At 39.2% G+C, this 24,490-nt stretch overlaps 5 protein-coding genes across 11 annotated transcripts; 2 read left to right on the top strand and 3 right to left on the bottom strand.

The window, feature by feature from the left end:
- Positions 1–976: 976 nt before the first annotated feature.
- LOC111473207 (putative G3BP-like protein) lies at positions 977–11,285 on the bottom strand. The gene is given in 14 exon segments (XM_023118773.1): positions 977–1,173; positions 1,176–1,262; positions 1,316–1,417; positions 2,071–2,152; positions 2,875–2,940; positions 3,035–3,156; positions 3,241–3,433; positions 3,524–3,786; positions 4,904–5,210; positions 5,919–6,053; positions 8,140–8,163; positions 8,265–8,537; positions 8,650–8,751; positions 10,788–11,285. Coding segments are annotated over 14 exon segments (2,232 nt in total). The 5' UTR covers positions 11,214–11,285; the 3' UTR covers positions 977–1,123.
- Positions 11,286–12,020: 735 nt separating this feature from the next.
- LOC111473202 (pentatricopeptide repeat-containing protein At4g02750-like) lies at positions 12,021–14,172 on the top strand. The gene has a single exon (XM_023118763.1). The coding sequence runs from the start codon at positions 12,072–12,074 to the stop codon at positions 14,106–14,108; it is 2,037 nt and encodes a 678-aa protein (XP_022974531.1). The 5' UTR covers positions 12,021–12,071; the 3' UTR covers positions 14,109–14,172.
- LOC111473205 lies at positions 14,154–16,409 on the bottom strand. 6 transcript variants are annotated; one of them, XM_023118768.1, is made up of 7 exons: positions 15,852–16,324; positions 15,630–15,764; positions 15,358–15,423; positions 14,926–15,018; positions 14,740–14,814; positions 14,411–14,606; positions 14,154–14,364 (listed from the first exon to the last, which is right to left on the bottom strand). In XM_023118768.1, exons 1-7 carry the CDS (start codon positions 15,916–15,918, stop codon positions 14,304–14,306), a joined length of 693 nt encoding a protein of 230 aa, XP_022974536.1. In that variant the 5' UTR covers positions 15,919–16,324; the 3' UTR covers positions 14,154–14,303. The 6 variants fall into 6 exon arrangements, 5 of the variants coding, with proteins under 5 accessions (XP_022974536.1, XP_022974537.1, XP_022974539.1 ...); XM_023118769.1 differs by having other exon boundaries at positions 14,740–14,811; positions 15,852–16,311; XR_002715600.1 differs by having other exon boundaries at positions 14,174–14,364; positions 14,740–14,834; positions 15,852–16,409.
- Positions 16,410–18,426: 2,017 nt separating this feature from the next.
- On the top strand, positions 18,427–21,664 carry LOC111473203. 2 transcript variants are annotated; one of them, XM_023118765.1, is made up of 5 exons: positions 18,427–18,758; positions 18,962–19,190; positions 19,332–19,484; positions 19,774–20,345; positions 21,073–21,664. In XM_023118765.1, exons 1-5 carry the CDS (start codon positions 18,543–18,545, stop codon positions 21,190–21,192), a joined length of 1,290 nt encoding a protein of 429 aa, XP_022974533.1. In that variant the 5' UTR covers positions 18,427–18,542; the 3' UTR covers positions 21,193–21,664. The 2 variants fall into 2 exon arrangements, with proteins under 2 accessions (XP_022974533.1, XP_022974532.1); XM_023118764.1 differs by lacking the exon at positions 21,073–21,664 and having other exon boundaries at positions 19,774–20,636.
- A 41-nt stretch (positions 21,665–21,705) lies between these two features.
- Positions 21,706–23,457, bottom strand: LOC111473187 (pentatricopeptide repeat-containing protein At4g33170-like). The gene has a single exon (XM_023118741.1). The coding sequence runs from the start codon at positions 23,455–23,457 to the stop codon at positions 21,706–21,708; it is 1,752 nt and encodes a 583-aa protein (XP_022974509.1).
- Between the last annotated feature and the right edge of the window lie 1,033 nt (positions 23,458–24,490).

Here is a 24,490-nt window from a genome sequence, read left to right as displayed (position 1 = left end):
ATCAGCCTCACGATTTTAAAATGCGTCGGCTAGATAGAGGTTTTTTTTTTTTTAATCGGTAGAACACACCATTACACTTGAGATTGGTTTTGCCATTCCCATTAAGCCTTGCATGAGAACACAAAAAACTTCAAATCTGTCTACTTAATGATGGATCTCATCTCCAACATTTCCACCTGAAAAAAAAAACATGTTTGGATGACACACCTTTTACTGAACATGACGAATAATCCTAGGAACAATCTCACTCAACTTTTGATGCTTCACATGATAAAAGATAAGTCAGGACTAGCAAAACTCTAATCAATATTCCCTGTTAACTCCAAGAAATTGGATCTATCAATTTAACAAAGACAACTAATTCGGTCAGTTTGGTTGGAGTTCTCAAACAAAATATACCCTTTGTTCGACACTTGATGATTCTATTGACATAACTAAGTTAAAGGCATAACTCTAACACCATATTAGAAATCACGACCTTCCATAATGGTATGATATTGTCCACTTTGAACCTAAGCTCTCATGACTTGTTTTTTTGCTTTCCGAAAATGGCTCATACCAATAGAGATGTATTTCTTACTTACAAACCTATGATCAATCCCTTAATTAGTAGATGTGGGACTCCTATTCCAACAATTCTCAACAAATGATACAACAAATACGACACAATCCAGACAAAGCATAACAAAGAAACAGAGACCCAGAGCTATGCAGAAATACAACACAAAATGCAATGCATGAAATTTAATCATGGAAGAGATCAGCAGAGGAAGAGAAAAGGGGCATTACAAAAATGCGGTTGAGTGAGTAAATGAGGTGAAGTTGCTCGTACGGAATCTGATCCAAAAAAACGCCGACGGGGAAAGAGACGACGGTTATGAACACAACATAGGCTATTTTAGTATAAGAAATGAGGTATGAAAATTTAAACTTTTCGATTCAAATATCATATAATAACGAGTATGAACACGAGAGGTAGAGACAAAATTTGATTATATTTAAAACAACGAGGAAATGCAGTGAGTTTCATGAAATGTTGTTTAAATCAAGAAACCCAATGGAAAAAATAATGATGCAATTCATATTCGCTTAGACAAATAATATTAGCTTAAACTGACTCAAATTATTCTTCAATGTGGTAATGTGAGTGTGCCTCTGTTGATAATGCTAGAACCAAAACTGTTGCTTTGCTAAACGAGCTATGATGACTCTGATGGACTTTCTCCATTTCTTGATACTTGATGGCTGTGGTTCACTTTGTCCTGTCGAGTAGTAGGTCGATAGAAGCCGTTGCCTCTCGGTCTGATATACTCACGGTCGCTTCCGTCTCGAACTCCCATATTGTAACTCCAAGAGCTAGAATGATGCCCCCTAGAAGACTCTGTGTGATAGCTACCTCTTCCTCTACCACCCCTTCCTGCTCATAATTCAATAGTGTAGCCAAGGAATGAAAGCCAGTTCAAATAAGGAATTCAAAACTAAAGCTGAATATGTCGTTCCACACGTTGGTTCGTAAGTAGCAGATGGACAAAACATATAACAGCTCAAGCTTACTGCTAGTAGATATTGTCCGCTTTGGCCCATTACATGTCACCGTTAGCCTCGCAGTTTTAAAACGCATATGTTAGGGAGAAGTTTCCACACCCTTATAAGAATATGTTTCGTTTCCCTCTCCAATCGATGTGGATCCTCACAATCCACATCTGCCTAAGCCCACTGTGTTTTAAGTGGCTGTTACAAATGGTATCAAAGCCAAACACTAGATGAGGTGCCAGCGAAGACGTTAGGCCCCCAAGGGGGTGGATTGTGATGTCCCGATAAATGAAGAGGGGAACGAAGCATCCCTTATAAGGGTGTGGGAAACCTTTCCCTAACAGATGCATTTTAAAATAGTCAGGCTGATGGCCATACATAACAGATCAAAGCAGCTGTGGGTTTGGGTTGTTATAAAGCTATCAGCAAAGCCATCAAATGGTCTATCATATCAGGGTAGATGCATGTACTTTGAATTGGAAGATATGACTATCAACATCAAAATTCTAAAGAGATACATTGTGAAAGAATGCATACTTCCTCCTTGGTGTGGGACGTTGCTGTTCGCTCTCCGCTCCTCGATGTATACTTGACGCCCAGCAACCTGAGCAGTACCTGCCTGGAAAGAGGAAAAAAGAACTGCTAATCAGAATCTATGAGGTGGCAGCAACCTGAGCAGTACCTGCCTGGAAAGAGGAAAAAAGAACTGCTAATCAGAATCTATGAGGTGGGTTATCAAAAAGAAATCTAATAAGGTAAGGGTTGATCAGGCAAGTTTTTAGTTCAAAAAATTATGGATAGATGTTCGTGAGATCCCATGTTGGTTGGAAAGGGGAGCAAAACATTTTTTATAAGGGTATGGAAACTTCTCCTTAACAGATGCATTTTAAAACCTTGAAGAGAAGCCTAGAATGGAAAACCCAAAGAGGACAATATCTATTGTGGGCTTGAGTTGTTACAAATGGTATTAGAGTCAGACACCCGGTAGTGTGTCAGCGAGGACGCTATCCCCCAAGGGGGTGAATTGTGAGATCCCACATTAGTTGGAGAGGGGAATGATACATTCTTTATAAGGGTGTGAAAACATCTTCTTAACAGACGCGTTTTAAAACCTTGAGGGGAAGTCTGGAAGGGAAAGCCCAAAAAGGACAATGTCTACCAGCGGTGAGCTTGGGCTGTTACAACGTTTTTGGGCACTATCCTTCTAAAACAAAATTGGTGTAGGAGGGGGATGAAAGATTGAAACCCAAAATGTTTTTAAAGCAAAAAGTAAAAGTTCAATCTAAAAAGAAAGAATAAGAAAACACTAAGTTCCAAGGATTTCAAGTGAAGCAAACCAACCTTGATAGCGTTTTGGACGCCAGTGACGTCTTCAAATTCGACAAATGCATAGCAAAAACCAACATCCTGGAAATCACGAGTTAGTCAGGCATCGAGTAATTCAAGACAGGCATCGTGAAATACACTGAAAGATAAAAAAAAAAAAAAAAAGAATGTAGACCTTGCGGCTCCTAATAACCACCCCATCAGAACTGAGTTTTCCAAAGTGCTTGAATTCCTCCTCAACTTCTGAAGCAGACACAGTGGATGGCAAGTTTCTTACATAAACAGACTTTATTTCACCTTCATACATAGAGGTTAAAAATGATTATAATTCACATAGAAATAGCTAAAGACCCGAATAATGATCAATACGACATTGCTAACCTTCATCATCAACAGAAGGGAACTCGCCTCCTGTCTGTTCCCGTTCGGAGTTATTTTGGAGAGCTGTAGTTAATTGCTGGGCAGTGGACGGTGGAGTGTAGTTTTTCTCTGAAGCAGATGGTGTGCTCTTACTAACTGGATACTGAGAAGCAGCAATGGAAGCGGGCGCATCTTGTCCTTTAGCAACTCGAAGCTAAAGAAATTAGAATAAATGAAGTCAGTTCCATCAAATGCTGCATATGTTTAAATCTTTGGTGAATTGATTGTTAATGTCAAAGCTTACGATTGAAGCATATGTTTGCTTTTGGGGCTCCTCAGCATGTTCTTCAACAGAAACAGGGGAAGGATCTGGTGAAACAGTTGGTGCATTCTGATGGATAGAATTTACGTCTGCTGTACTTTCCTCTATAATGCTTTTTGGCTCGGGAACTTGCTGCAGTTGCTGCTCGACAAACTTACAGTTATCGACGTGACCATTTTCTTTGACAACCGGGGTTGCAAACTCTCGCGGGGCCTGGACTGCACCATTCAGTGAGTAATTGGGCACTACAACAAGAATTTAACTTCATTCAGAAAAAACTCGGTATCAAATCGACTCCATGGGAGACTCCAAGCCAGAACCAAAAAGGGAAATCAAAAGATAATCCAAAGAACCAAGTTTAATCAAAGAAAATTTAACAGAACACCTCAATAGTATGAACAACAAAATAGTTTTGTGAAATCCCACATCGGTTGGGGAGGAGAACGAAGCACACTTTATAAGAGTGGTGAAAACCTCTCCTTAGCAGACACGTTTTAAAAACCTTGAGAGGAAGCCTGAAAGGTTCCCAAAGAGGACAATATCTGCTAGCGGTGAGCTTAGGCCGTTACAAATGGTAACAGAGCCAAACACTGGGTGATGTGCCAGCAAGGAAGCTGTTCCTCAAAGGGGTGTAGACACGAGGTGATGTGCCAACAAGGACGCTGGGCTCCGAAGGGGGGTGGATTTGGTGGGGTTCCCACATCGATTGGAGAAAGGAACGAGTGCTTGTGAGGACACTAAGCCCTGAAGGGGGGTGGATTGTGAGATCCCACATCGGTTGGAGAGGAGAAGGAAACATCCTCTATAAGGGTGTGGAAACCTCTCCCTAGCAGACGTGTTTTAAGAACCTTGAGGGGAAGCCCGAAAGGGAAAGCCCAATGAAGACAATATCTGCTAGAGGTGAGTTTAGGCCATTACAAATGGTATCAGAGCCAGACACTAGGTGATGTGCCAACGAGGAGGTTGTTCTCCAAAGGGGGATAGACATGAGGTGATGTGCCAGCAAGGACGATTGGCCCCGAAGGAGGGTGGATTCGGTGGGGGTCCCACATCGATTGGAGAAAGGAACGAGTGCTAGCGAGGATGCTAGGCCCTGAAGGGGGGTGGATTGTGAGATCCCACATCGGTTGGGGAGGAGAACGAAACACCTCTATAAGGATGTGGAAACCTCTCCTAGCAGACGCGTTTTAAAAACCTTGAGAGGAAGCCCGAAAGGGAAAGCACAAAGAGGACAATATCTGCTAACGGTGGGCTTAGGTCGTTACAAGTTTTAATGATGATTACTCAAAGGTTGTGTTCTAGAATCCAATACATCAAGAGAAGCAAACAAATTAGCTCCCCCATGTGATTAATAAATCAAACCTGTCTCTGGAGCTGTGGTTGGAGCATTCAAGGTGGAATCAAGATTGCTCTGACTTAATAAGAGTGCTGGATAATGGTGCACTGGCTCCTCATCAACAAAGTGAAAGATATCATTCAGAACAAAATAGCCTTTCTCTTGGGGTGCAAGAAAAAAAGTTTGCACAAATTTTCTCATTTGATTGAAATTCTTCATTTGAACAGATCCAGAAACCATCACAAGAACACCACCATTCCATGATTCTAATGAATGTGCTGTCTTGATCTCAACCCCGGTATAACTAAGCGACATCACAAGAGCATGGATTTGCTGCAGATTAAACAGCAAACACAAACTATATGAATCATAAGAAGAAATATGCCATGAAATGAATCTACTAAATTATGTATTGTCTAACACAATGAAAAATAAGTCATCAACCACTACATGGCGTACAAAAAAACATAAGCTGGTGTTTACCAAGTGTTTGAAGGAAAAGGTTTAAGGTTGAGTCGAATGAATCTTGTTTCCAGTGAAATGAATCTAAAGGAAGGGAAGAACACGAGGAGTATAGGAGAAAGAACCTTTACAGCCGAGTCAAATAGCAATGAGACCGAGTTTACAATTCAAGAATAAATAGGTTCAATTAGGTTTAGGTGAACGAGTGAAGTTCGTAAACTATCATTAATCTTTCTAAGTCTTTACTTTGCAGCAGTGAAGGAGAAAGGACCAAGAGACACATTAACCTAGTTTATAGTGAAAGAACAACGAACAATAACTGAATTTACCCATGAAAGAATAACGAACAAGAAAAGAGACCGTAACATAGTTCAATCACAGTCGAATTCATCCTAAAATACCGGAAAAATGAAAGAACACTTACATTCCTTTATTGAGAGAAAGAACACCAATATGAAAAATCAAAACAAGCCCACACACAAACACATTATGCACTCACAAAATGTAACGCTCACATTGTGCACAGAATTCAAAAACTTCAGTTAAGAACAATGAACCAAAAGGAAAAAGGAAAAATACCAGCATTGCAGTGGCGGACTCCCTGAAATGGCCATCAACACGAAGCATGGTACTCGCATCAGAATAAAACTGATGAACAAAGTCAGGTTGCTGCTGAAGAACCTGATAGTACTGCCCAACAAAGTACGTTCCCACCTAAACCAGCCAAACCCCACATCAAATTTCTGCAAGGAAACAACCCCCAAATGCCCAAACAGAAGAACAAAGAAGGAAATAAACAAAACCTGAGCGGCAGTGACCGGAATGTGAAAGGGCGTCCCCATTTGATCGAAACCCTTAAACCCTAAAAATCGAGAAGAAACAAGAACAAGTCCCACAATCAAAATCTTAGATCTACAAAAACAAAACCCATTTCAGATTCATTTTCATCTATCGAAACCATCACAGATAAATTCAAAAACACATGAAAAAATACAGAGATTTAGAGAGATATACAGAGAAAGAGAGCAGCAGAGAGCGAAAGAACGCAAGGGTTTAAGCGATACAGCGGGCGAGAGAGAGCTCGGGATAAATTCACAGGGAATATTCTTCTTCTCCGCCACTGATTTTTGTTTATTTTTCTTATGATTATTTGGGTTTCGAGGTGTTTGCGTTTCTCTGAAAGCTCAGCCGTTCTTAGAGATTGCATCATCAGATCATTGGGTCCATATTTCTTTGGATTCTATTAATTTTCAATCAATTGGGTAATTAAATCAAATGGAAAAAACTTTTGAAAATAAATAAATAAATAAATGAAATGAAAAGGAAAGGGGTGGGAAAATCAAAATGCTTTTTTTTTTTTCTTTTTCCAAAATGTCTATTTCTATGTTCTTTTGTTTCCATTTCTGAAACATATGAAGTCAATGAATTAAACCAACCTTTTTTTATTAACCTTTTAATTTTTTTCCTATCATCATTAACCATTGGTATTTGGCACTTTTAAAACGAATAGAAGACCTGACCAATTTCATAGGGGTATACATTGAACCCGATCAACCCAACCCAAATGGTAGGAGTTAAATATGATTAATTTTTTTGAACCTGATAAGATTTTAGTGAAAAAAATCTCGGTTTGAATATCTTTTTGTGTCTCTCGGTCGCTTTTTTTTCAGTTTTGGGAAACATGGTGCAGCACAATACTGCCTGAGTTTGCATTTCTTGCGCTCATCACTGCCTGCCCACTGCCCTACAGTCAAACCTTTTCTTTTCTCCCTTAATGAGCTAAGAAATCACTGGAGGATTAGGTTTGTTTAGTGGGGTGCACACCAAGTGTTTGAAGAAAGTCCTCAAAGATAAGTTTTTGAGTTTTTAGTACGTGGGCTGGTTTTGTTTTTCAGCTTTGAGTGTATTTTGTGGGTTCTTGGTGATCAGGTTCATTAATATGGTGTTTCTTATTGTTCATTGAGATTGCTATAGGTAAGAACATCAAACTCTACTCAAGATCTAGCAATTCTTTTGGGTTAAAATGGACAATATTTGCTAGCAGTGTAACAGCAGGAACGTTAGGACCCCAAGGAGGGTAGATTGTGAGATCACATATCGGCAAGAGAGAAGAACGAAACATTCCTTATAAGGATATAAAAACCTCTCCTTAACAAACGTTTTAAAATCGTGAGGCTAACCACGATATATAACAAGTCAAAGCAGATAATATCTACTAGCGGTGGACTTGGAGCTTTTACACCCGCCTCAGGTGACTGGTGACAGACTTCCATTTTCTTCTAGTATGGAGTTTATCTGTTTCAAGGATCACTCCTTAGTCCCTGCTATAGGTCTCCCACTTCATTAAGAGGCCATCAAATGACATTCTCACTAATAGTTTCAATTGTGAAGTATAGGATTGAGATATGAGTAAATGAAATACATACAGCAACAGATGAGAAAGAAACTTCAATTGCTTGCAGAGTTCAACCAGCTACAGCAAGGTAGAAATTCATTCCTATTTCCTTCTTATTCATTGCTACAACCATTTTTTAAATCTTGTCTGATGATCATCAGTTTGAATCAGGATTCACATGATATCTCTACAATGATAGCTGGAAACCGAACATACTATTCCCATTGAGATTCGCTCGTAACGTATTGAAGTGGGAGACAGGATGTATACGAAAAAGAGAGAAGATACAGTCAGTCACGTGCGGTTCGTTCAGTAACAGCTAGGTAGAAATTCTTTCCTGTTTCTTGTTTAGTCATTGTATGCTGATATTTACCCCTGAGCTTGTTTTCCTTTAGCTAAGCTAACACGTATTACCCTGCCTTCAAGTTCCTAAGAACTCGAAAAAACAGACACAATTGAGCTACACGAAAGGAAGTGATATAATAACAATGTGAACAGAAAGATACATAAGAACTAAGAAAGATTCGTACCAATTCATTACAAACTTCAAGAGCTGTTTCCATCTCTGATTTTGTTGAATAAGATACAAAGCCATATCCACGTGACTTTCCGGTCTCGTCATCGTAGATGACCCTTGCTCCGACCACATTTCCATATTCTTGAAATGCTTGTGCCAAACTTTCAGATGTTACTGACCAGGATAAGTTACTGACATAAAGTTCATACTCAGAATCTGGATAAAGAAGTCCCTTAGGCTTAGGTTTGTCTGAGAAATTAACCCTCAATAGTCTGCCCATGTAAGCCTGAATATAAGTGATACTCGTATTTAGCATCAGAGTCCAATAGTTCCAATTATATCAGGATAGATATAGCAACATAGAGGAAAAAATGAAAGTAAGAGAGAAAAATTCTCACAGTTCCATCCAGATTTTCGATGACTTTATTGCAATCTTCAATGCTGCTCATGGTTACAAATGCGAATCCTCTACTTTTTCCAGTACTCCTGTCATAAAGAACCTTATACCGTATGAATTGATTAGTGACTCCTCAGGAACGAGGGATTTAATATGAAAATATGCTCTTGACTATTTAGTTTAAAGTAGAGAATGAATGCAGACTGTTGAGAATTCTGTTTTAAGGACAAATGTAGACCTGAACATTGGAACTTTCGTAAAGTTCAATGGGGTTTTCTTTAAAAAAGTATCGTGAGCGTCCAAATTAGCTTATGCACGTTGCAACTAATCTCACAAAAAGATAGCCTAGCCTTGTGCATTTGGTCATTTAGAAAACTTGTATGTTCAATTTTAGGAGGATCATGTGAAATCCCACATCGGTTCGGGAGGAGAACGAAACATTCTTTATAAGGGTGTGGAAATCTCTCCCTAGCAGATGTGTTTTAAAAACCTTGAGGGGAAGCCCGAAAGGGAAAGCCTGAAGAGAATAATATTTGTTAGCGGTGGGCTTGGGCTATTATAGTTGGTAACAGAGCCAGACATCGAGCGATGTGTCTACAAGGAGGCGGAGCCCCGAAGGGGATGGACACGAGGCGGTATGCTAGCAAGGACGCTGGGCCCCGAAGGGGGTGGATTGGGGGGTCCCATATCGATTGGAGAAGGGAATGAGTGTCGGCGAGAATGCTAAGCCCCAAAGGGGGTGTCCTGTGAGATCTCAATTGGGGAGGAGAACAAAACATTCTTTATAAGGGTGTGAAAACCTCTCCCTAGCAGATGCGTTTTAAAAAACTTTGAAGGGAAGTCCGGAAGAAAAAGCCTAAAATGGACGATATCTGCTAGCGGTGGGCTTGGGCTGTTTGATTCAAATCCATTCCTTCTCCATTCACTTTTTCTTCGGTTCCTTATGACCACTAGATTAATCCACGGTGGTAAATTATGGTAAATGTTTTGAGCTCGAATTTGAGTAATAAGGAAGGTAAATGAAGGTTAGCAGCTATTTAAGCATACAACCCCACAAAGTTGTACAAACAAAGGACCAATTCTTCAAATAAATAATATATTGGATATCATCTTGGCACTGTGGCACTTTAGTAACAGAATCATACCCTGCTACAATGCTTTCATTCCATGAAACCCACCATTGTAGGTCTCATACTGCTTCAACAATTTGGTTAAAAAAGGAATAGCACATTGGATCAACATATAGTTGCCACTTCAATATCAAACCTAGCCAGTGGGTTCTCTGTGGATATTTGAACTAATTACAAGCATCTCAAAGTATGAAACGATTGCCTAAACCTGCAACATTTCAATAAGTTGGTAGGATCTAGGATAGATGTGTTGAGGATTGTTGTGAGAGGAGTCCCACATTGGCTAATTAAGGGGTCGCTCATGGGTTTATAAGTAAGGAATACTTCTCCGTTGTTATGAGGCCCTTTGGGAAAATCAAAAGCAAAGCCATGAGAGATAATGCTCAAACTGGACAATATCATACCATTGTAGAGGTTCATGATTCCTAACATAGTATCAAAGTCATGCCCTTAACTTGATCATGTCAATAGAATCCTTAAATGTCGAACAAAAAAATTGTGAGTCTTGAAAGTGTAGTCAAAAGTGACGAACAAATGATGTACTTTCTTCGAGGCCTCCAAAGAAGGAGTCAAGCCTCGATTATGAGGAGGCTGTTCGAGGGCTCCATAGGCCTCAAGGGAGGCTCTATGGTGTACTTTATTCGAGGGGAGAATTGTTGGGAGAGGAGTCCCACGTCAGCTAATTAAGGGGTTGATTATGAGTTTATAAGGGATATATCTCCATTGGTATGAGGCCTTTTGGAGAAACCAAAAGCAAAGCCATGAGTGCTAATGCACAAAGTGAACAATATCATACCATTGTGGAGGTTCGTGATTCCTAACAAGATGACCACAAAGTTTTGAGGTATTTTCTTCGAAAACATCTAGATTCGATACCCTAAAGATGAACTAGATCTCTTGTGAGCTTGACTTCGAAGCAAAGTTTTCATATAATGCCAATGAATATAAATGAAATCATGAATTAGAATTCAACGTAGAAACTAATCAGTGACATTTGCAGGCAATCTACCTCAATGAGCTCGGCGACCCCATAATCCTGAACAATGTCAGCAAGCTGTGAACTATCAACACTGTAAGGCAAATTCCCAAAATACAGCTTCGTTTTCCCGGATTCCACTGGAGAACCACCGTCCACCGCTTGCCCTTCTCCCTCCTCCGCCGTCTCATCCGCCACACCCTCTTCAACCCCAAATGTCACAGCCGCCTTTCTCTGCACAACGGCGGCGGATATTCCCAGAGCCGGCCGCCACCTCTCCGAGAAAGCTCTAAGCGGGGCCGATTCAATGGCAAGAGAGCCGGACAAGATGGGAAACATTAGGGCTGATGGGGTTGCAAGGAGAGCATCAGAGAGCCAGCGCTTGGTGATGAAAAGGGAGGCTCCGGCGGCGACGGTGGCCATGGTGGGAGAATTTGATAGGGAGGAGATGGGTAGCATCGGTGGAGAGTGGAAGGCGATGGCGCCCTTTCTCACAGAAAAGTGTCTCTCAGTTGTCCAGCGGACATGGCTTGGTGGCAAATGGTGAGATTATGTTAAATCCCCATTTGGATAAGTATATCCACTCTTATTACCATTATTTTATTATCAAATATTAACTTCTTCCTTTTTAGAAGATATTATTTTTAGAGCTAAATGTTAGAGGAAGACCACTCTCCACAATGGTATGATATCATAAGCTATGCCTCATATTAATGGAATTAGTATTCTTCACTTATAAACTCATGATCATTCCCTAAATTAGCCGACGTGAGACTTTCATCATCCAACACTAAATAGTATCCTAACTTCAGCTCTAGCTCTGTCAATTTCATTCTCTTACATGTTTATGGAGCTGAGATGAAAAAGTCTTACTCCTCTCATCTCAGTCACTTATTTAATTTTTTTTATTTCGATAAAATTCTTCATTTATTTTTATAAACATTGGGTACAGAAATTTTTATAGATAATTTGAAAGGATTAGTGTTATTCAGATAATTTTTCTCATTTATTATTCAAAAGAAATAGTTATTTTAAAATTTTTATTTTCCAATATAATCAATATATGAGCAAATAAATATAAGATGTTTCATATCATTTTTAAAAATTTAAATTTTATGGTCTTTAAAAATTAAAAAATTTATAACATAATATTATTTATTTTAAATATTACCGAAATAATTATTTTTTTAAATATGTATTGAAAATATATTTATATTAAACTAGAATAAACTGGGCACACGGTCACACGAAATATGATCCGCTAAAACCGTACAAATTACCCACTCGATTCTGTTTCCCTTCCGCAGCTAATGGAGAATGTTCTTCGTAGCTCGGCCCTCATTCGCACTCAGACCCACATGGATTTTCTCTCTATATCGCAGGACATCAATCTTGCTTTCAACTTCCACCTCCTGCTTGCAAGCCCGTCATGCTCCACCCACGTTTTCAAATCTAAAGCCTCTCAATTCCGAGATCTCAAACTGTATGAGAAATGGGTTAGTGGAAGAAGCCCAGAAACTGTTCGACGAAATGCCTCAACGAAATGTTGTGACTTGGAACTCGATGATTCGCGGGTACTTCTTGAACGGGCGGCGTAGTGATGGGATTAGCTTGTTTCGTCGAATGCCAGAGCGAGATATTTTTTCTTATAATACGGTGATTGCTGGGTTGATGCAATGTGGGGATGTTGATGATGCGAAGGATATTTTTGATGTAATGCCGTTTAGAGATGTTGTGAGTTGGAATTCGATGATTGCGGGGTATGTTCGAAATGGGTTGCTTGAGAAAGCGATACAGTTGTTCGATGAAATGCCTTCGAAAGATGTAATTTCTTGGAACTTGATAATTGGAGGGCTTGTAAACTGCGACAAACTTGATTCGGCTGAAGAGTATTTTGGCAAAATGAACAGGCGTGATCTTGTGTCGTGGACCATCATGATCTCGGGGCTTGCCCGTGCAGGACGCGTTGATAAGGCAAGGAAGCTTTTTGAGAGCATGCCCATGAAAGATGATCGAGCTTGGAATGCCATGATGGCTGGGTATATAGAGAATGGGCAGATTGAAATGGCAGAGGAGCTGTTTGAGAAAATGCCTGAACGAAACTTTGATTCTTGGAACGGTTTAGTGAATGGATTGGTTGGAAGCCAAAGGGTTGACGATGCTAGGAGACTTTTTATGGAAATGCCAGAGAAATGCCAAAAGACATGGAACAATATTGTGCTAGCATACATAAGGAATGGACTGGTAAAAGATACTCATGGAGTTCTTGAGAAAACCCCATATGGTAATATAGTTTCATGGACTAATTTGATCGTGGGGTACTTTGGGATTGGTGAAGTTGGAATAGCAGTGAAGATCTTTGAATCAATCCAGGATAAGGATGCAACCATATGGAATGCTACAATATTCGGATTAGGAGAGAACGACCGAGGCGAGGAAGGTTTGAAGCTTTTTACTCGAATGATAAGGTTAGGTCCACGTCTCGATAAAGCTACATTTACGAGTGTTCTAACGATCTGTTCCAATCTGGAAGCTTTGCAGCTTGGTAGACAAGCACATGGACTTGTTATAAAAGCAGGATTCAGTGACATTGTTTCGGTCTCAAATGCTATGGTTACTATGTATGCAAGATGTGGGAACATGGATTGTGCTTTGATGGAGTTTCGTTCGATGTCGAGCAGGGATGTAATTTCTTGGAATTCTATTATCTGTGGGTTTGCTCACCATGGAAATGGAAAAGAAGCACTGGAAATGATTGAAAAAATGAGATTAGCTAACATAGAACCTAATCATATAACCTTTATTGGTGTTCTGTCTGCTTGTAGTCATAAGGGTCTAGTGGAACAAGGAAGGTACTATTTCAATTTGATGAAAAACGAATGTTCTATTCAGCCATTGAGCGAGCATTATACATGCTTAGTTGATTTGTTCGGGCGATTTGGGCTTATTGACGAGGCACTGAGTTTTCTAGTCGAAATGAAAATGGAGGAAATTGAAGTTCCTCCGAGCGTTTGGGGGGCTTTGCTAGGAGCTTGCCGAATCCATAAGAATTATGATGTAGGGGTGATTGCAGGTGAAAAGGTTCTGGAGAAGGAGCCTCATAACTCTGGAGTGTATTTGATTTTAGCAGAAATGTATTTGGGAAGTGGGAAACGAGAAGATGCTGAAAGGATTTTGGCAAGAATGAAGAACAATGGAGTTAAGAAACAACCAGGTTGTAGTTGGGTTGAGATAAACAATAGCGGACACGTCTTTCTTTCTGGAGATCGTTCGAACCCACATTTTGAAAGAATCTGTTGTGTTTTAAAGCTGTTGAATCTGGAGATGGAAAAAACTGAGTTGCAAACAACATAGTGATGAAAAAAAATGCACGTCTAGATCAGTTTCATAGCTATGTCAGTGGAAAAATTCGCGAGCTGTTACTAGAACTTCATTCATTTCAAGTTTTCAAGTTCAAAACATCTGTAAGCTATGCTACGAACGAGGAACCTCTTGCCTTGTTGAGCATTTAGACAGTGCAAGCCTTGACTCGAGTCTTATATTTCTCCCCTATTGGAAGAAGCTAATTACATGCTTGATGATAGCATCACCACAAGGACTCTGGTTTCTACGGAGACTTCTTAGACGTAAAACTGTGGTCCCTGTAGGCCACACCGTTCTTCCCAGACGATCGACATTTACTATCGACGACAGCTTCCTTGGATTTCCTCAAGCAAATGGGATTTTCATTGACACTGTGCCTAGCGACAGTCTTACACTGTGAGTGTCTGGACTGAACTGAATTGTGATTCTTCAAGACTGATGGTTTTTCTGTTGTTTTTCTGTTTTTCTTACCAATCATCAGATCATTTTCTGGAGAAAAACAGAATAGAAAGCTTCAATTAATAAAATGATATTCACGAGACACATTTTGATTAACTTAAAGATGCTCAGGAGCCCATAAACATAGAGATGAATCATAGTGAGACTAGTTCATAGGAAATACCAGGGCTAGATAGGACGGCACGAGGCATTGGGATTGAACTGGCTCTAGTATTGACTTTGTTACACCTCTTATCTGCTTTAGCAAACCAAACATAGCTGATATTTTAGTTGTAAAGGTATCTCAGAACAGAACGAAAATCTACTGTTTTTTGTTTATAGGGGTGAAAATATAATGTTAGTTTCGTACCTTGAGATTCAGAAGTGGATGGCTTTACTACATTAGGACTGTAAACTTTCGGAACTTTAGCAGTGGATGATGGAGAAACACGATGCTCCTTTCCTGTGAATACCAACATTTTTGCAATAAAACCGTCAGGTTAAAATTCAGAGAGTAAAATATTCAACATTTGTTATGATTGGTGTTATTCTAAAAAACTAATGTATTTGAATGTTATTCTCTCATATCTAATTCAAGCAAGCGTTATAGTTGCTGCCATGTCGGTTTCGTGTTTAACAAGCTATATGATTTCTACTTCAAGGATACTTTTGAAACGTTTAGAAAAGATAAAGGTACGTTTTGAAAAATCTTCAAAATCAAAATTGGGATGAGTTGTTTTTGACGATGACAATCATAGGTTACTCGAACCTTAATTTTCTGTCAGATTTGGTGGAAACTTACTCCACACTTTTGCTCTGAAGTTTGGTGTCCCTAGAACAGAACAAGATGCCCTTTCTCTATGTAGTTCTGAAAAAGAAAGCTAATAAGCTAATATCAACATTTAAACTTCAAATTTATGATATATCTACCTAAACTGACTGTCAACTTCTGGTTTTTCATTTTCAGCTTCCATAACACGAAAAGACTAGAAACAAAGACAACAGCACAAGATGCTTCGATCAAGCAGAAACAGACCCATAAATTTATAACAATTCCCAGAAACTAGAGAGTACCTGAAGAACTCGACAAGTCTTCAAGAAATAGTGATTCCAAATCTTTCAAAGACAACAGATAACTTCTCTTCTGCTCATTTGCAGCAGGGTGATCATCGAGCTCGTTCTCCTCCCTCACCTTCACCTTCGGATAGACTTGCAAGCCCAACAAAAACAACAAAAATCAGCACAAAGAGCAAGAACACAAAGATCAAAAAGAAACCAAGATTAGATCAAACCCACTTGCCGATTGGTCCTTCCTCATCTCAGGAACAGAGATGCGGCATATGGGCGTTGGATTTTGAACCATCGAAAAGGAAGCAGTAGTAGAAGAAGAAGATACCCAGAAATCACGAGTTCAATGCGTGTCTTCAAAGAGAGAAAAGAATGAGTAGTGCGCCAAGTTAAGGGAGAAACGGCTTTTGGGGTTTTCAGAAATTGAAATGAATCAAATCAGAAGTGATCGTTGGGTCAACGAACGCCAAAGGGCGCATTTGTCTGAAACCTTCGCAGTGGCGGACCCCATTGGCCTTTACCTTTTGCTCCTCCTGAGTTAAGAACAGAATCAAATTGGGTTCCAACGCAAATTTCAATGTTTCGTCTCCCCCATTCCTTCTCGTCCATTTTTGGACTTAGGGTTTAGATTTTTGTTTCTTGATTGGTGGGGTTCAGTTCTTTTTGATCTTCATGAGGATTTTCCCGCAATTGAAACAGTTTTTTTCCCCTATTTGTTTGGAGTGTATGAAGAATCTGGGAAATCTTATTTGAGGTGGCGAAAAGTGATTAGGACACTTGTTTTTTATATCCTAAACCTTAGTCAATAAATGGAGGCTATTTTTTCACCTAAACTAAAATTATTTCTTTTTATTTACATCTACGGTTTAAGGTTTATGTTGAGGTATATTATTTATGAAATATATTTTCGATATTATATATTAATATTATTTCATTTATAGTGTATATTATTTTATTCCCAATGTTTAATTAATTTAAATTTTTCTTATTTATAAGTATTAGTTGATAATTTGTATCTTATTTGAAGGTTATGAATATTAATGATAGTACATACCTTCCCAATTCTATTTCTCATTCGTTTAGTTATGAAAATTTTTGTTTTAGAATTTTAATAAACCAAACCATAGTTCTATTATTCTTTGTTTTTCAAAATTATGCTAATATGCTAAATTTTATTAGTTACGTCACCTCCTTTTAAACAAGATTCTTTGCCATTTATGCATTTTGTAAGCATTTTCATTCAAAATCAAATCAAATTAGAATTTGATTTCAAATTCTCATAAATAACAAATCTTCATTGACATTGACATGACTAAATTAACGGCATGACTCTAATATTATGTTAGGAACTACGAACCTCAGTATGATATTGTTTACTTTGAGCATAATAATTTTGATGATGTATTCCTTGTCTATAAACTCATTATTATCTCCTTAAAAATTAACTAGACTCTCTCTCAACAATCCTCAATAATGCAACACTTTCTATTAAATAGCTAAATATCAATAATGCTTTCATTTGATTAAACAACAATCAAACATGTTTGGAAGAAAGTATAATGCGAAGAAAAAATAGCAAACTAACCCAACGAATGCGGCCCGGGTGAAGTCTATCGTTTAAACTGCTGTCACTAATAGTTTATCTGCAATAATTGTAAGTGTGATTTCAAATATTGCCGATACACACTTCACTTCCAATGGTAAGCAGCTAAATTAAAGAATCAGGAAGCAGCAAAACCAAAACCAATTGGAAGTTTATCATTAGAAGTTTTTATTCCACAATCAAATAAGACAACAAAAATAAAGAATCGGTAAGCAGCTAAACCAAAACCAATTGGTAGAAAAAAATGTATCATAAATAATGAATCAACTCAGTTCCTTACCTATGGAAGATAAGACGGAGGATAATTGAAGTAGTTCAGAAGGTGATTTATTAGCATCGTGTTTTCTTTGAGAGCAGAAGCAGAAGAAAGCGTACCTTGAGAGCAGAAGCTATGGCGCCTAGTAACTTCTCTGGTAAAGGAATGGAGACGCGAGCTTGAAGAGGAGAAGCTCTGCAAAATTAACGCTGAAGCCACTCAAACGAGGCTGCTGAAATGCGGGATCAATTTCGCTACAAGCACACAGTTAGTCAGTTTCAAATGGCTGAGAATCGCGATTCTTCAAAAGAACAAACAACAAACATGATGAACTTCAGTGAAACAACAAACATGTAATAATTACGAAGATGAACAGAAAGAAGAAGAAATCAGCGAAGAAAACCTCAGAATCAACAGCGACGAAATCGAAAACCGAAAGGAGGAAATCGGAAGAAATATGGAAGACGGTTGGCGACTTGAAAAGCAAGAAATGAAGATGAAGCGGGATTTTAGAGCTAACCAGAAGTTGGGCTGAAAGGTTTAATGGGGCTTTTCGTCATTTCACATGCTGAATAAGGTTTTGCTATATTTGCTAATAATTTTAGATTTATAATTAAAAACCTAATTTACACACAAAATAGAAAATTAATTATAATTATATATATATAAAAAAAAAAAAAAAAACTATTACTAATCTGTCTTCGATTGATTTTTTAAAAAGTATAAATGTTAAAATTATTAAATAAAAAAGTTTTTTCCGAATTTCCAGAATGGTTATTTTATAAAATTATTCATATTCTTTAATCCACATTGCCGACAATTTTAAATTATTAGTCTGAAAATATAATACGAATTTACGGATTTAGCCTCATATTCTTGTCCGGGTTAGGTATAGCGCCTATTCGAGATCAGGATACAATGCTTCCATCAACCAGACGCTTAAACCCTTAATTCACACAATTTGCAGAGACCGATGAAGCTTGCGAGGTTTATAACTCCAAGCTTCGGCTATGGATTCTTCGATCATTCCTCATTCTGGGCCCCTGGATTTGCCTGAGTGATGTGGCGTAGAGCCGGAATTTTGCGAGGGCTGGGCGTTCGGCGGTTTTCAGCGGAAACTCGCCGTCGTATCGAGGACGAGGGAGACTGGTTTTACGCCTCAGAATGGTGGGGGAACGATTACGACGGCGACGGCGACGGCCGCACTGTTTTCAGTTCAACATCTGAGAAAGGAAATGGCGTCGTCTCTGTTCTTTCATACCCTTCCTCCAGGCCTGTTAGTCTCTCTCTCTATCTAAGGACGGCTTGATTTGTAGTAATCTTGTTCGAATGTGATTGTTCTTCCATTTTTTTTTCTAGTTTTTGCGGCGTTTTCTTTCAAAATCTTTGAATAGCTTAAGTTTCAGCTTGATCGTTACTCGTAAGGACTTCTTTATTTCTGGTTTCCTGAGGAAGATATTGGTTTTCAAAATAATGCAGAATGGGCTTCATTGGCCAGGGACTGGTAGGTGGCTTCAGCAAAGATATGCCGAGCTATGCCCTGGTTGCAAGAACGGGGAGAGGTTCGGGATTCTTGGATATCAATGGCGAGTGCTTCGTTTCAATGACAATACTCGCCAAAGCACTGCTAAAGTAATGGCTGCTTACCGGGAATCAAAACCCGAGTCAATTTTCCTCATGCAGCAGGCGCATTGTTTGGCTGTTCCTTGTAATTTCGTCATTTTTTCCCCCCATTTTCTAAACTTGATCCAATAATGCTAACCATTGCTTCCACCAATCAAATTAAGCTTCTCTTACGAGGAATTTGAACAATAACATGACTAATGTATTCATCTGTTCAAAATTTCAGATCTAAAGAGTATGATATCAGTTGGGTTGACCACTATGGCATCTTGTGGGTATGATCTTTTGAATGCAATCCAAGGAAAACAAAATCTACGTATTTTATGTATTGGTCATGGTGGTGGGAGCTTGCCTCTATTTTTAGCAAGTAAAATTCAAGGTGAGAGTTCTCTTTCTTCCTCATCTATGAACTTGATGCATTACTGGTCAATGACCTTCACCACAATGAATTAGCTGAATAAAATTTAGAAATGTTACAATTTATAGTGTCACACTGTCATTTACGAGTAGCAAGATTATAGAGGATGGCGAAGAATGATGGCAAGGACTGATTATCAGTAACATCTGTTCTAAAATCAAGCATATATTTGTTCTGTTCATAGAACTGGGATCTTTAAAGTTAAAGGGTTAATCACGAAGCTAGTTCCAAATACTTGTGTTATTTTCAGGTGCCAATGTTGACATAGTTGAAATCGACCCTCTTGTTATCTCGGCCTCAATCCAAGCCATGGGCTTCCCAGCGTTCTCAGTTATGACTGCATCAGGAGAGCGTGCATTTGCCCGACCCGAATCCATTGACGATGTCATGTGGAAAGGCATCCATGAAAGACTTTTCCTCTACGAATTAGATGCAGAGGATTTCGTCTGCAACACGACCAATCTATACGACATGATCTTCATTGATGCTTACGACGGAGATGACATATTCCCGAACAAACTCTGGGATCCAAATTCCACATTTCTTGAAGCTCTCAGCAAGCGACTTCATCCTAAACATGGAACTGTGGTGGTGAATCTTCACTCAGATTCCGATCTCTTGACTTCTGATGGCTCTGTCCCATCTGTTCTTGAACATATATTGCCAATGGGAAAGTATGTATCCCAAATCGGTCGAGCGTACAAGGATGTTCTGACAGGAGATGGAAGTTCTTCTGATGAAAGTTCTGGTTTAGGATTCACAGTGGCGGTTCCCTGGGTTTGCAATACATCTCTGGTTGTGTGCAAAGGTTTCGAAATGAACTGTGAGTATCTTGACCGGGATCTATTAATGAACACATTGATATCTAAATCCCTTGAAGTAGAACGTCTTCTGAAGCTGCCATTTTCTTGTTTGGAGTATATAAAGAGAGGTTTTGTACTTATTGATTAATAGTTCAAACACTTCATCGCTTTTGCTCACCACTCTAGTTTTGGATGTTTGAACTTTTACACTTGATGAGGAACTGGATGATATAAATTCAATCATTGAGATAGGCTCGCTCGATGGAGCTTGATCATATGTAACTAGGAAATGAAAATTCTATTATGAAGTCACATGAGGTTTTCAAGTTACAAACGTGCTGTCAAATGTTTGAAATTGTATGAAAGTTGTAGTTGTATGAAATGGGATTGAACTCTTGAATACTTGATGCCCTCCGTCTTTTAGAAACTATGTCTGTTTTTTTCATACTACTTGCAGATATTCTACTTTTTGAGTATTTCCTTTCGAGCTTCCCTTCTCCTTTTTTAGTTTTTTTCTTTCAAGCTTCCCGTCTGAGTTTTTAAATTGTGTATGTAGAGTTTTTAAAATGCCTTTGTTAAGGAGAGGCTTCCCCTCTGGTCTTTTGATTCATGTGTGTAGGGTTTATCCATCTATATGGGAATCTCACCAAAAATTAAAAAGCAATTAAGAGTGGTTTTTTTTTAGGTTGAAGTGTTTTAAGATGAATATTTGATCATTTTTCTTACCATACTAAAAGTGCTTTTTAAGATTCAAGTCCAAAAGTTTGTTAGCACGGTTTGGTGCTCGATCCCCCGAAAGCCAACTTCCTCTCTACGTCTCTCATGGCGGTCAATGCCAAGAAGCGATTGTCGCTCAGCAACAATGACGACGACGACAACGACAACGCGGCCGGTGTCTTTTTCCAGGTTATCGCGCTCCGTGTCCGAGTCCTCGATCTATAGCCAATTCAATGTACGGAAAGGCCGCCTGGATAGCCGGCACTAGATTCCTCATCCTCGTTGTGCCGCTCATCATCGAGATGGATCGCGAACAGCAACTCAATGAACTCGAGTGATTTGCAAAGTTCCGTCGCCGTTGCCGAGATGGTTTCTTCGGTTCTCAATTGTCGAGGTTCGTTTCTCTTATGATAATGATTCTAGGATTGCAGTTCTTTGAAAGTATTTTCCTCTTCGCTTTTCCGTATCTTCTTGGTATGTAAAATTTGGTTGCTGAGAAAATCCGAGAAAATGTTTGAAGTAATTAGAACAGAAGAGATATAGCACGCATTGTGATTGTGTTCAAATTTGCAGAATATTGATCTGATACAAATATAATGAATAGGAAGGTTAAATTAAATCCCCTTTGCATTTCGTAGTTAGGGATTTGTTTGGTTTCAACTTTACCAGATGTCACCACAGGTGCAGCTACCATTTAGAAATCTATGGTATCTATTTACATCTCTAACTACAATCTCCCTCCGCAGCACCCTACTTGCATACTTGAAAACTTGATGACAATCTCTGCATATTCTTAGATTCTTTACAATTCGTAGAGCTTTTCCAGGTGGTGCCGCCCCGACCAGCACCCCATAAGCCAGCGCCAATTTCTCACTGTGATACCAAAGTGCTTCCTTCTTTTCCTTTTCCCCTACTTCATGAAGCATCTCAGCCCAAATTGGGACATACCCAAGCTTTTCTATCTCCCAAATCAAGTTTCTTAGCTTTGCATAGATTTCCTCCGTCCTTTCATGGTTTCTGTCCCCTGCTAAAAACACATGAACTTCCCCTCTCACTTCAATCCAACTCCTCCCACTTTTCTTCTTCACCTGCCTCTCTTTCATCATCTTCCGCACTATTGCCACTTCCTCCCATCTTGCTGTAGAAGATAGAGCATTAGCAACAATCACATAAGCCGAGTCGTCGTGCGGGTTAAGCTCGAGTAACCGTTTTGCCATGGCCCATGCCATATCGCCTGCTCCATGGCTTGCGGAGCTCGATAGCAATGCACGCCAAACTGCAGCATCTGGCACAAAAGGCATTGTCATGGCTATCCTCTCAGCTTCTTCTAACTTCCCATCTCTCCCCATTGCATCTATCAGACAAGTAAAATGCTCTAGGGTAGGTTGCACTCCATACTCCACTCTCATCCTTCTCAGCCACAGTTCAATCTCACCAACTAGACGTGAATTGCAATATGATGTTAGAATGGCTAAGAAGGTGTACTCATCAGGACACAGCCCAAAAGATCCCATTGAATTGAATAGCTCAAGCGTAGAATTCTTATCTCCCTGCTGTGCATAACTTGCCAACATCGCATTCCACCCCACAACATTCATACATCCCAAACTTTCCTCGAACACCTGCCGTGCATCAATTATCAGCCCCGATTTCCCATACCCATCAATCAGAGCTGTTTGAACAATCACATCAGTATCCAATCCGGTAGACACAGCATGGCCATGTAAAACCCTGCATTGCTCCAGCGCAGCAAGATCAGCCGCAGCACGAAGGGCACCAGAGACACTGTACATCGTCGACGCAACTTCAGAAGCTTTCATCTCTCTAAACATTGATAATGCATCAATGGATTGAGCATTCTGTGCCAGACCAACGACGAGGGCAGAATAGCAAACCTCGTCTGTGTCAGAAATTTCATCGAACACCTTACGGGCGTCATCGAACAAATGAGATTTGGAGTAGAAATTCACAAGCGCAGAGCCACAGAAGGGTTCACTGCAGAGTGAGAGTTTGTGGGCAAGGGAGTGAAGGGAAAGCCCAAAAGAGACGCAAGGGAGCGAAGCGCAGGTCTTGAAAAGAGAAGCTAATGTCCGTTGGTTAGGGAAAGATGGGTATCGGAGCATAGAAACAAAATGGCGAAGAGCCAGAAACGTGTTGGAATGAGCAGATATGAGTGCAGTCCAAGAGACAACATTGGGCAATGGGATTTGATCGAAAAGACGAACGGAATAGTGCAGCAAGTTTGCTTTGCCGTAGAGAGTTATCAGATTGTTGTAAACAGAACGATCGGTGGCCGGAGATTTGATGGCTTGGGCATGGATGATGCGAGGATCTGACTTCCCCGCCGCCGCCGTTGCCGCTGCCAGGGGTGGCGCTCGTGGTGGTATTGGGTCTGGATCGAATAAGTCATTCATGTTCGCTATTTAGCTTTGGATCGGCATGTGGCTATGTATGAACAGGGGTAGAAGCGTTGGATCGGAAGGGGTAAATAGAATGGATAGAGGAGGTAGACGACGGTTTCTGTCGGCGACTGAAGGGTTTCCGGCGGCGGACGGCGGTGAACTTGGGTTGAAGAAATAGTGTTCGGTTTGTTGACGGAGGAGAGAGACGATCAGAGAAAATATGGCGGCGGCGGCGAGGTTCCTTCTCTCAGAATCTCAGAAACCATTTTCTTTTAATATTTATAATAGACCATTTCCATTATGATTTATGTTTTGGATTTAAGTAAATTCAATAAAAGATTGATGTCTAAACCTGTTCTAAAATCTTGTGAAATTTTTAAAAATAATATTTTTATATTAGGATTATATTGCAATTTTAAATTTGATGTTTTAAATTAAATAATATTATTTTAAATAATTATTAAAATTGTATATAACTCAATTTTTACTAAATTCCTTATTTTCAAAATTATGTTTTTAGATCACGAAAAGAAACACTTCCATTTGATTTCTTCCATTTTCACAATGATTTTATTTATTCATTTTTCTTCTACAAATTAGGGTCCTTTCCTTTGATTTCTTCCATTTTCACAATGATTTTATTTATTCATTTTTCTTCTACAAATTAGGGTCCTTTCCTTTTTAAATTAAAAAATACTTTATAAATTCCTATATTACCTTGAAACATAATTTTAAAATACGGAAGGTATATACTATCTAGGGAGTAAGAGTAATAGGAAAAAAAAGATTACGCTATTCTTCGGGAATTGTAAAAAAAGGAAAGAGATCTAAAAGATCTTTTTCCTCTCAATGATTAAACAAAAGAAAAAAATAATAAATTACATGAACTTAGATTAATCAAATATTTATATTTCTATGCAAGGATTCGGACTAATGAATTCCTCCATTTAGATTGATTGTCTACATGTGGGATAATTCTAAAAAAAAAGGTTTACAAAAAACGAGAAAAAAGGATTGGTTAGGGTAGAGTGGAGTCTACTAGATG

The sequence above is a fragment of the Cucurbita maxima genome, unplaced genomic scaffold, assembly GCF_002738345.1.
Source record: "Cucurbita maxima cultivar Rimu unplaced genomic scaffold, Cmax_1.0 Cma_Scf00107, whole genome shotgun sequence".
Taxonomy (NCBI): domain Eukaryota; kingdom Viridiplantae; phylum Streptophyta; class Magnoliopsida; order Cucurbitales; family Cucurbitaceae; genus Cucurbita; species Cucurbita maxima.
Note: the sequence above shows the minus strand (reverse complement) of the source record. Positions and strands in the feature narration are given on the sequence as shown.

Coding starts and splice junctions, on each gene's coding strand:
- LOC111473202 (XM_023118763.1), top strand. CDS start 12,072: ATGTTCTTCGTAGCTCGGCCCTCATTCGCACTCAGACCCACATGGATT.
- LOC111473205 (XM_023118768.1), bottom strand. CDS start 15,918: ATGGTTCAAAATCCAACGCCCATATGCCGCATCTCTGTTCCTGAGATG. Junction 15,424..15,629: donor AGACTTGTCGAGTTCTTCAG/GTACTCTCTAGT, acceptor TTTCTTTTTCAG/AACTACATAGAGAAAGGGCA. Junction 14,815..14,925: donor ATCCACTTCTGAATCTCAAG/GTACGAAACTAA, acceptor GGTTTGCTAAAG/CAGATAAGAGGTGTAACAAA.
- LOC111473203 (XM_023118764.1), top strand. CDS start 18,543: ATGTGGCGTAGAGCCGGAATTTTGCGAGGGCTGGGCGTTCGGCGGTTT. Junction 19,191..19,331: donor GCATTGTTTGGCTGTTCCTT/GTAATTTCGTCA, acceptor TCAAAATTTCAG/ATCTAAAGAGTATGATATCA. Junction 19,485..19,773: donor TTTAGCAAGTAAAATTCAAG/GTGAGAGTTCTC, acceptor TGTTATTTTCAG/GTGCCAATGTTGACATAGTT.
- LOC111473187 (XM_023118741.1), bottom strand. CDS start 23,457: ATGAATGACTTATTCGATCCAGACCCAATACCACCACGAGCGCCACCC.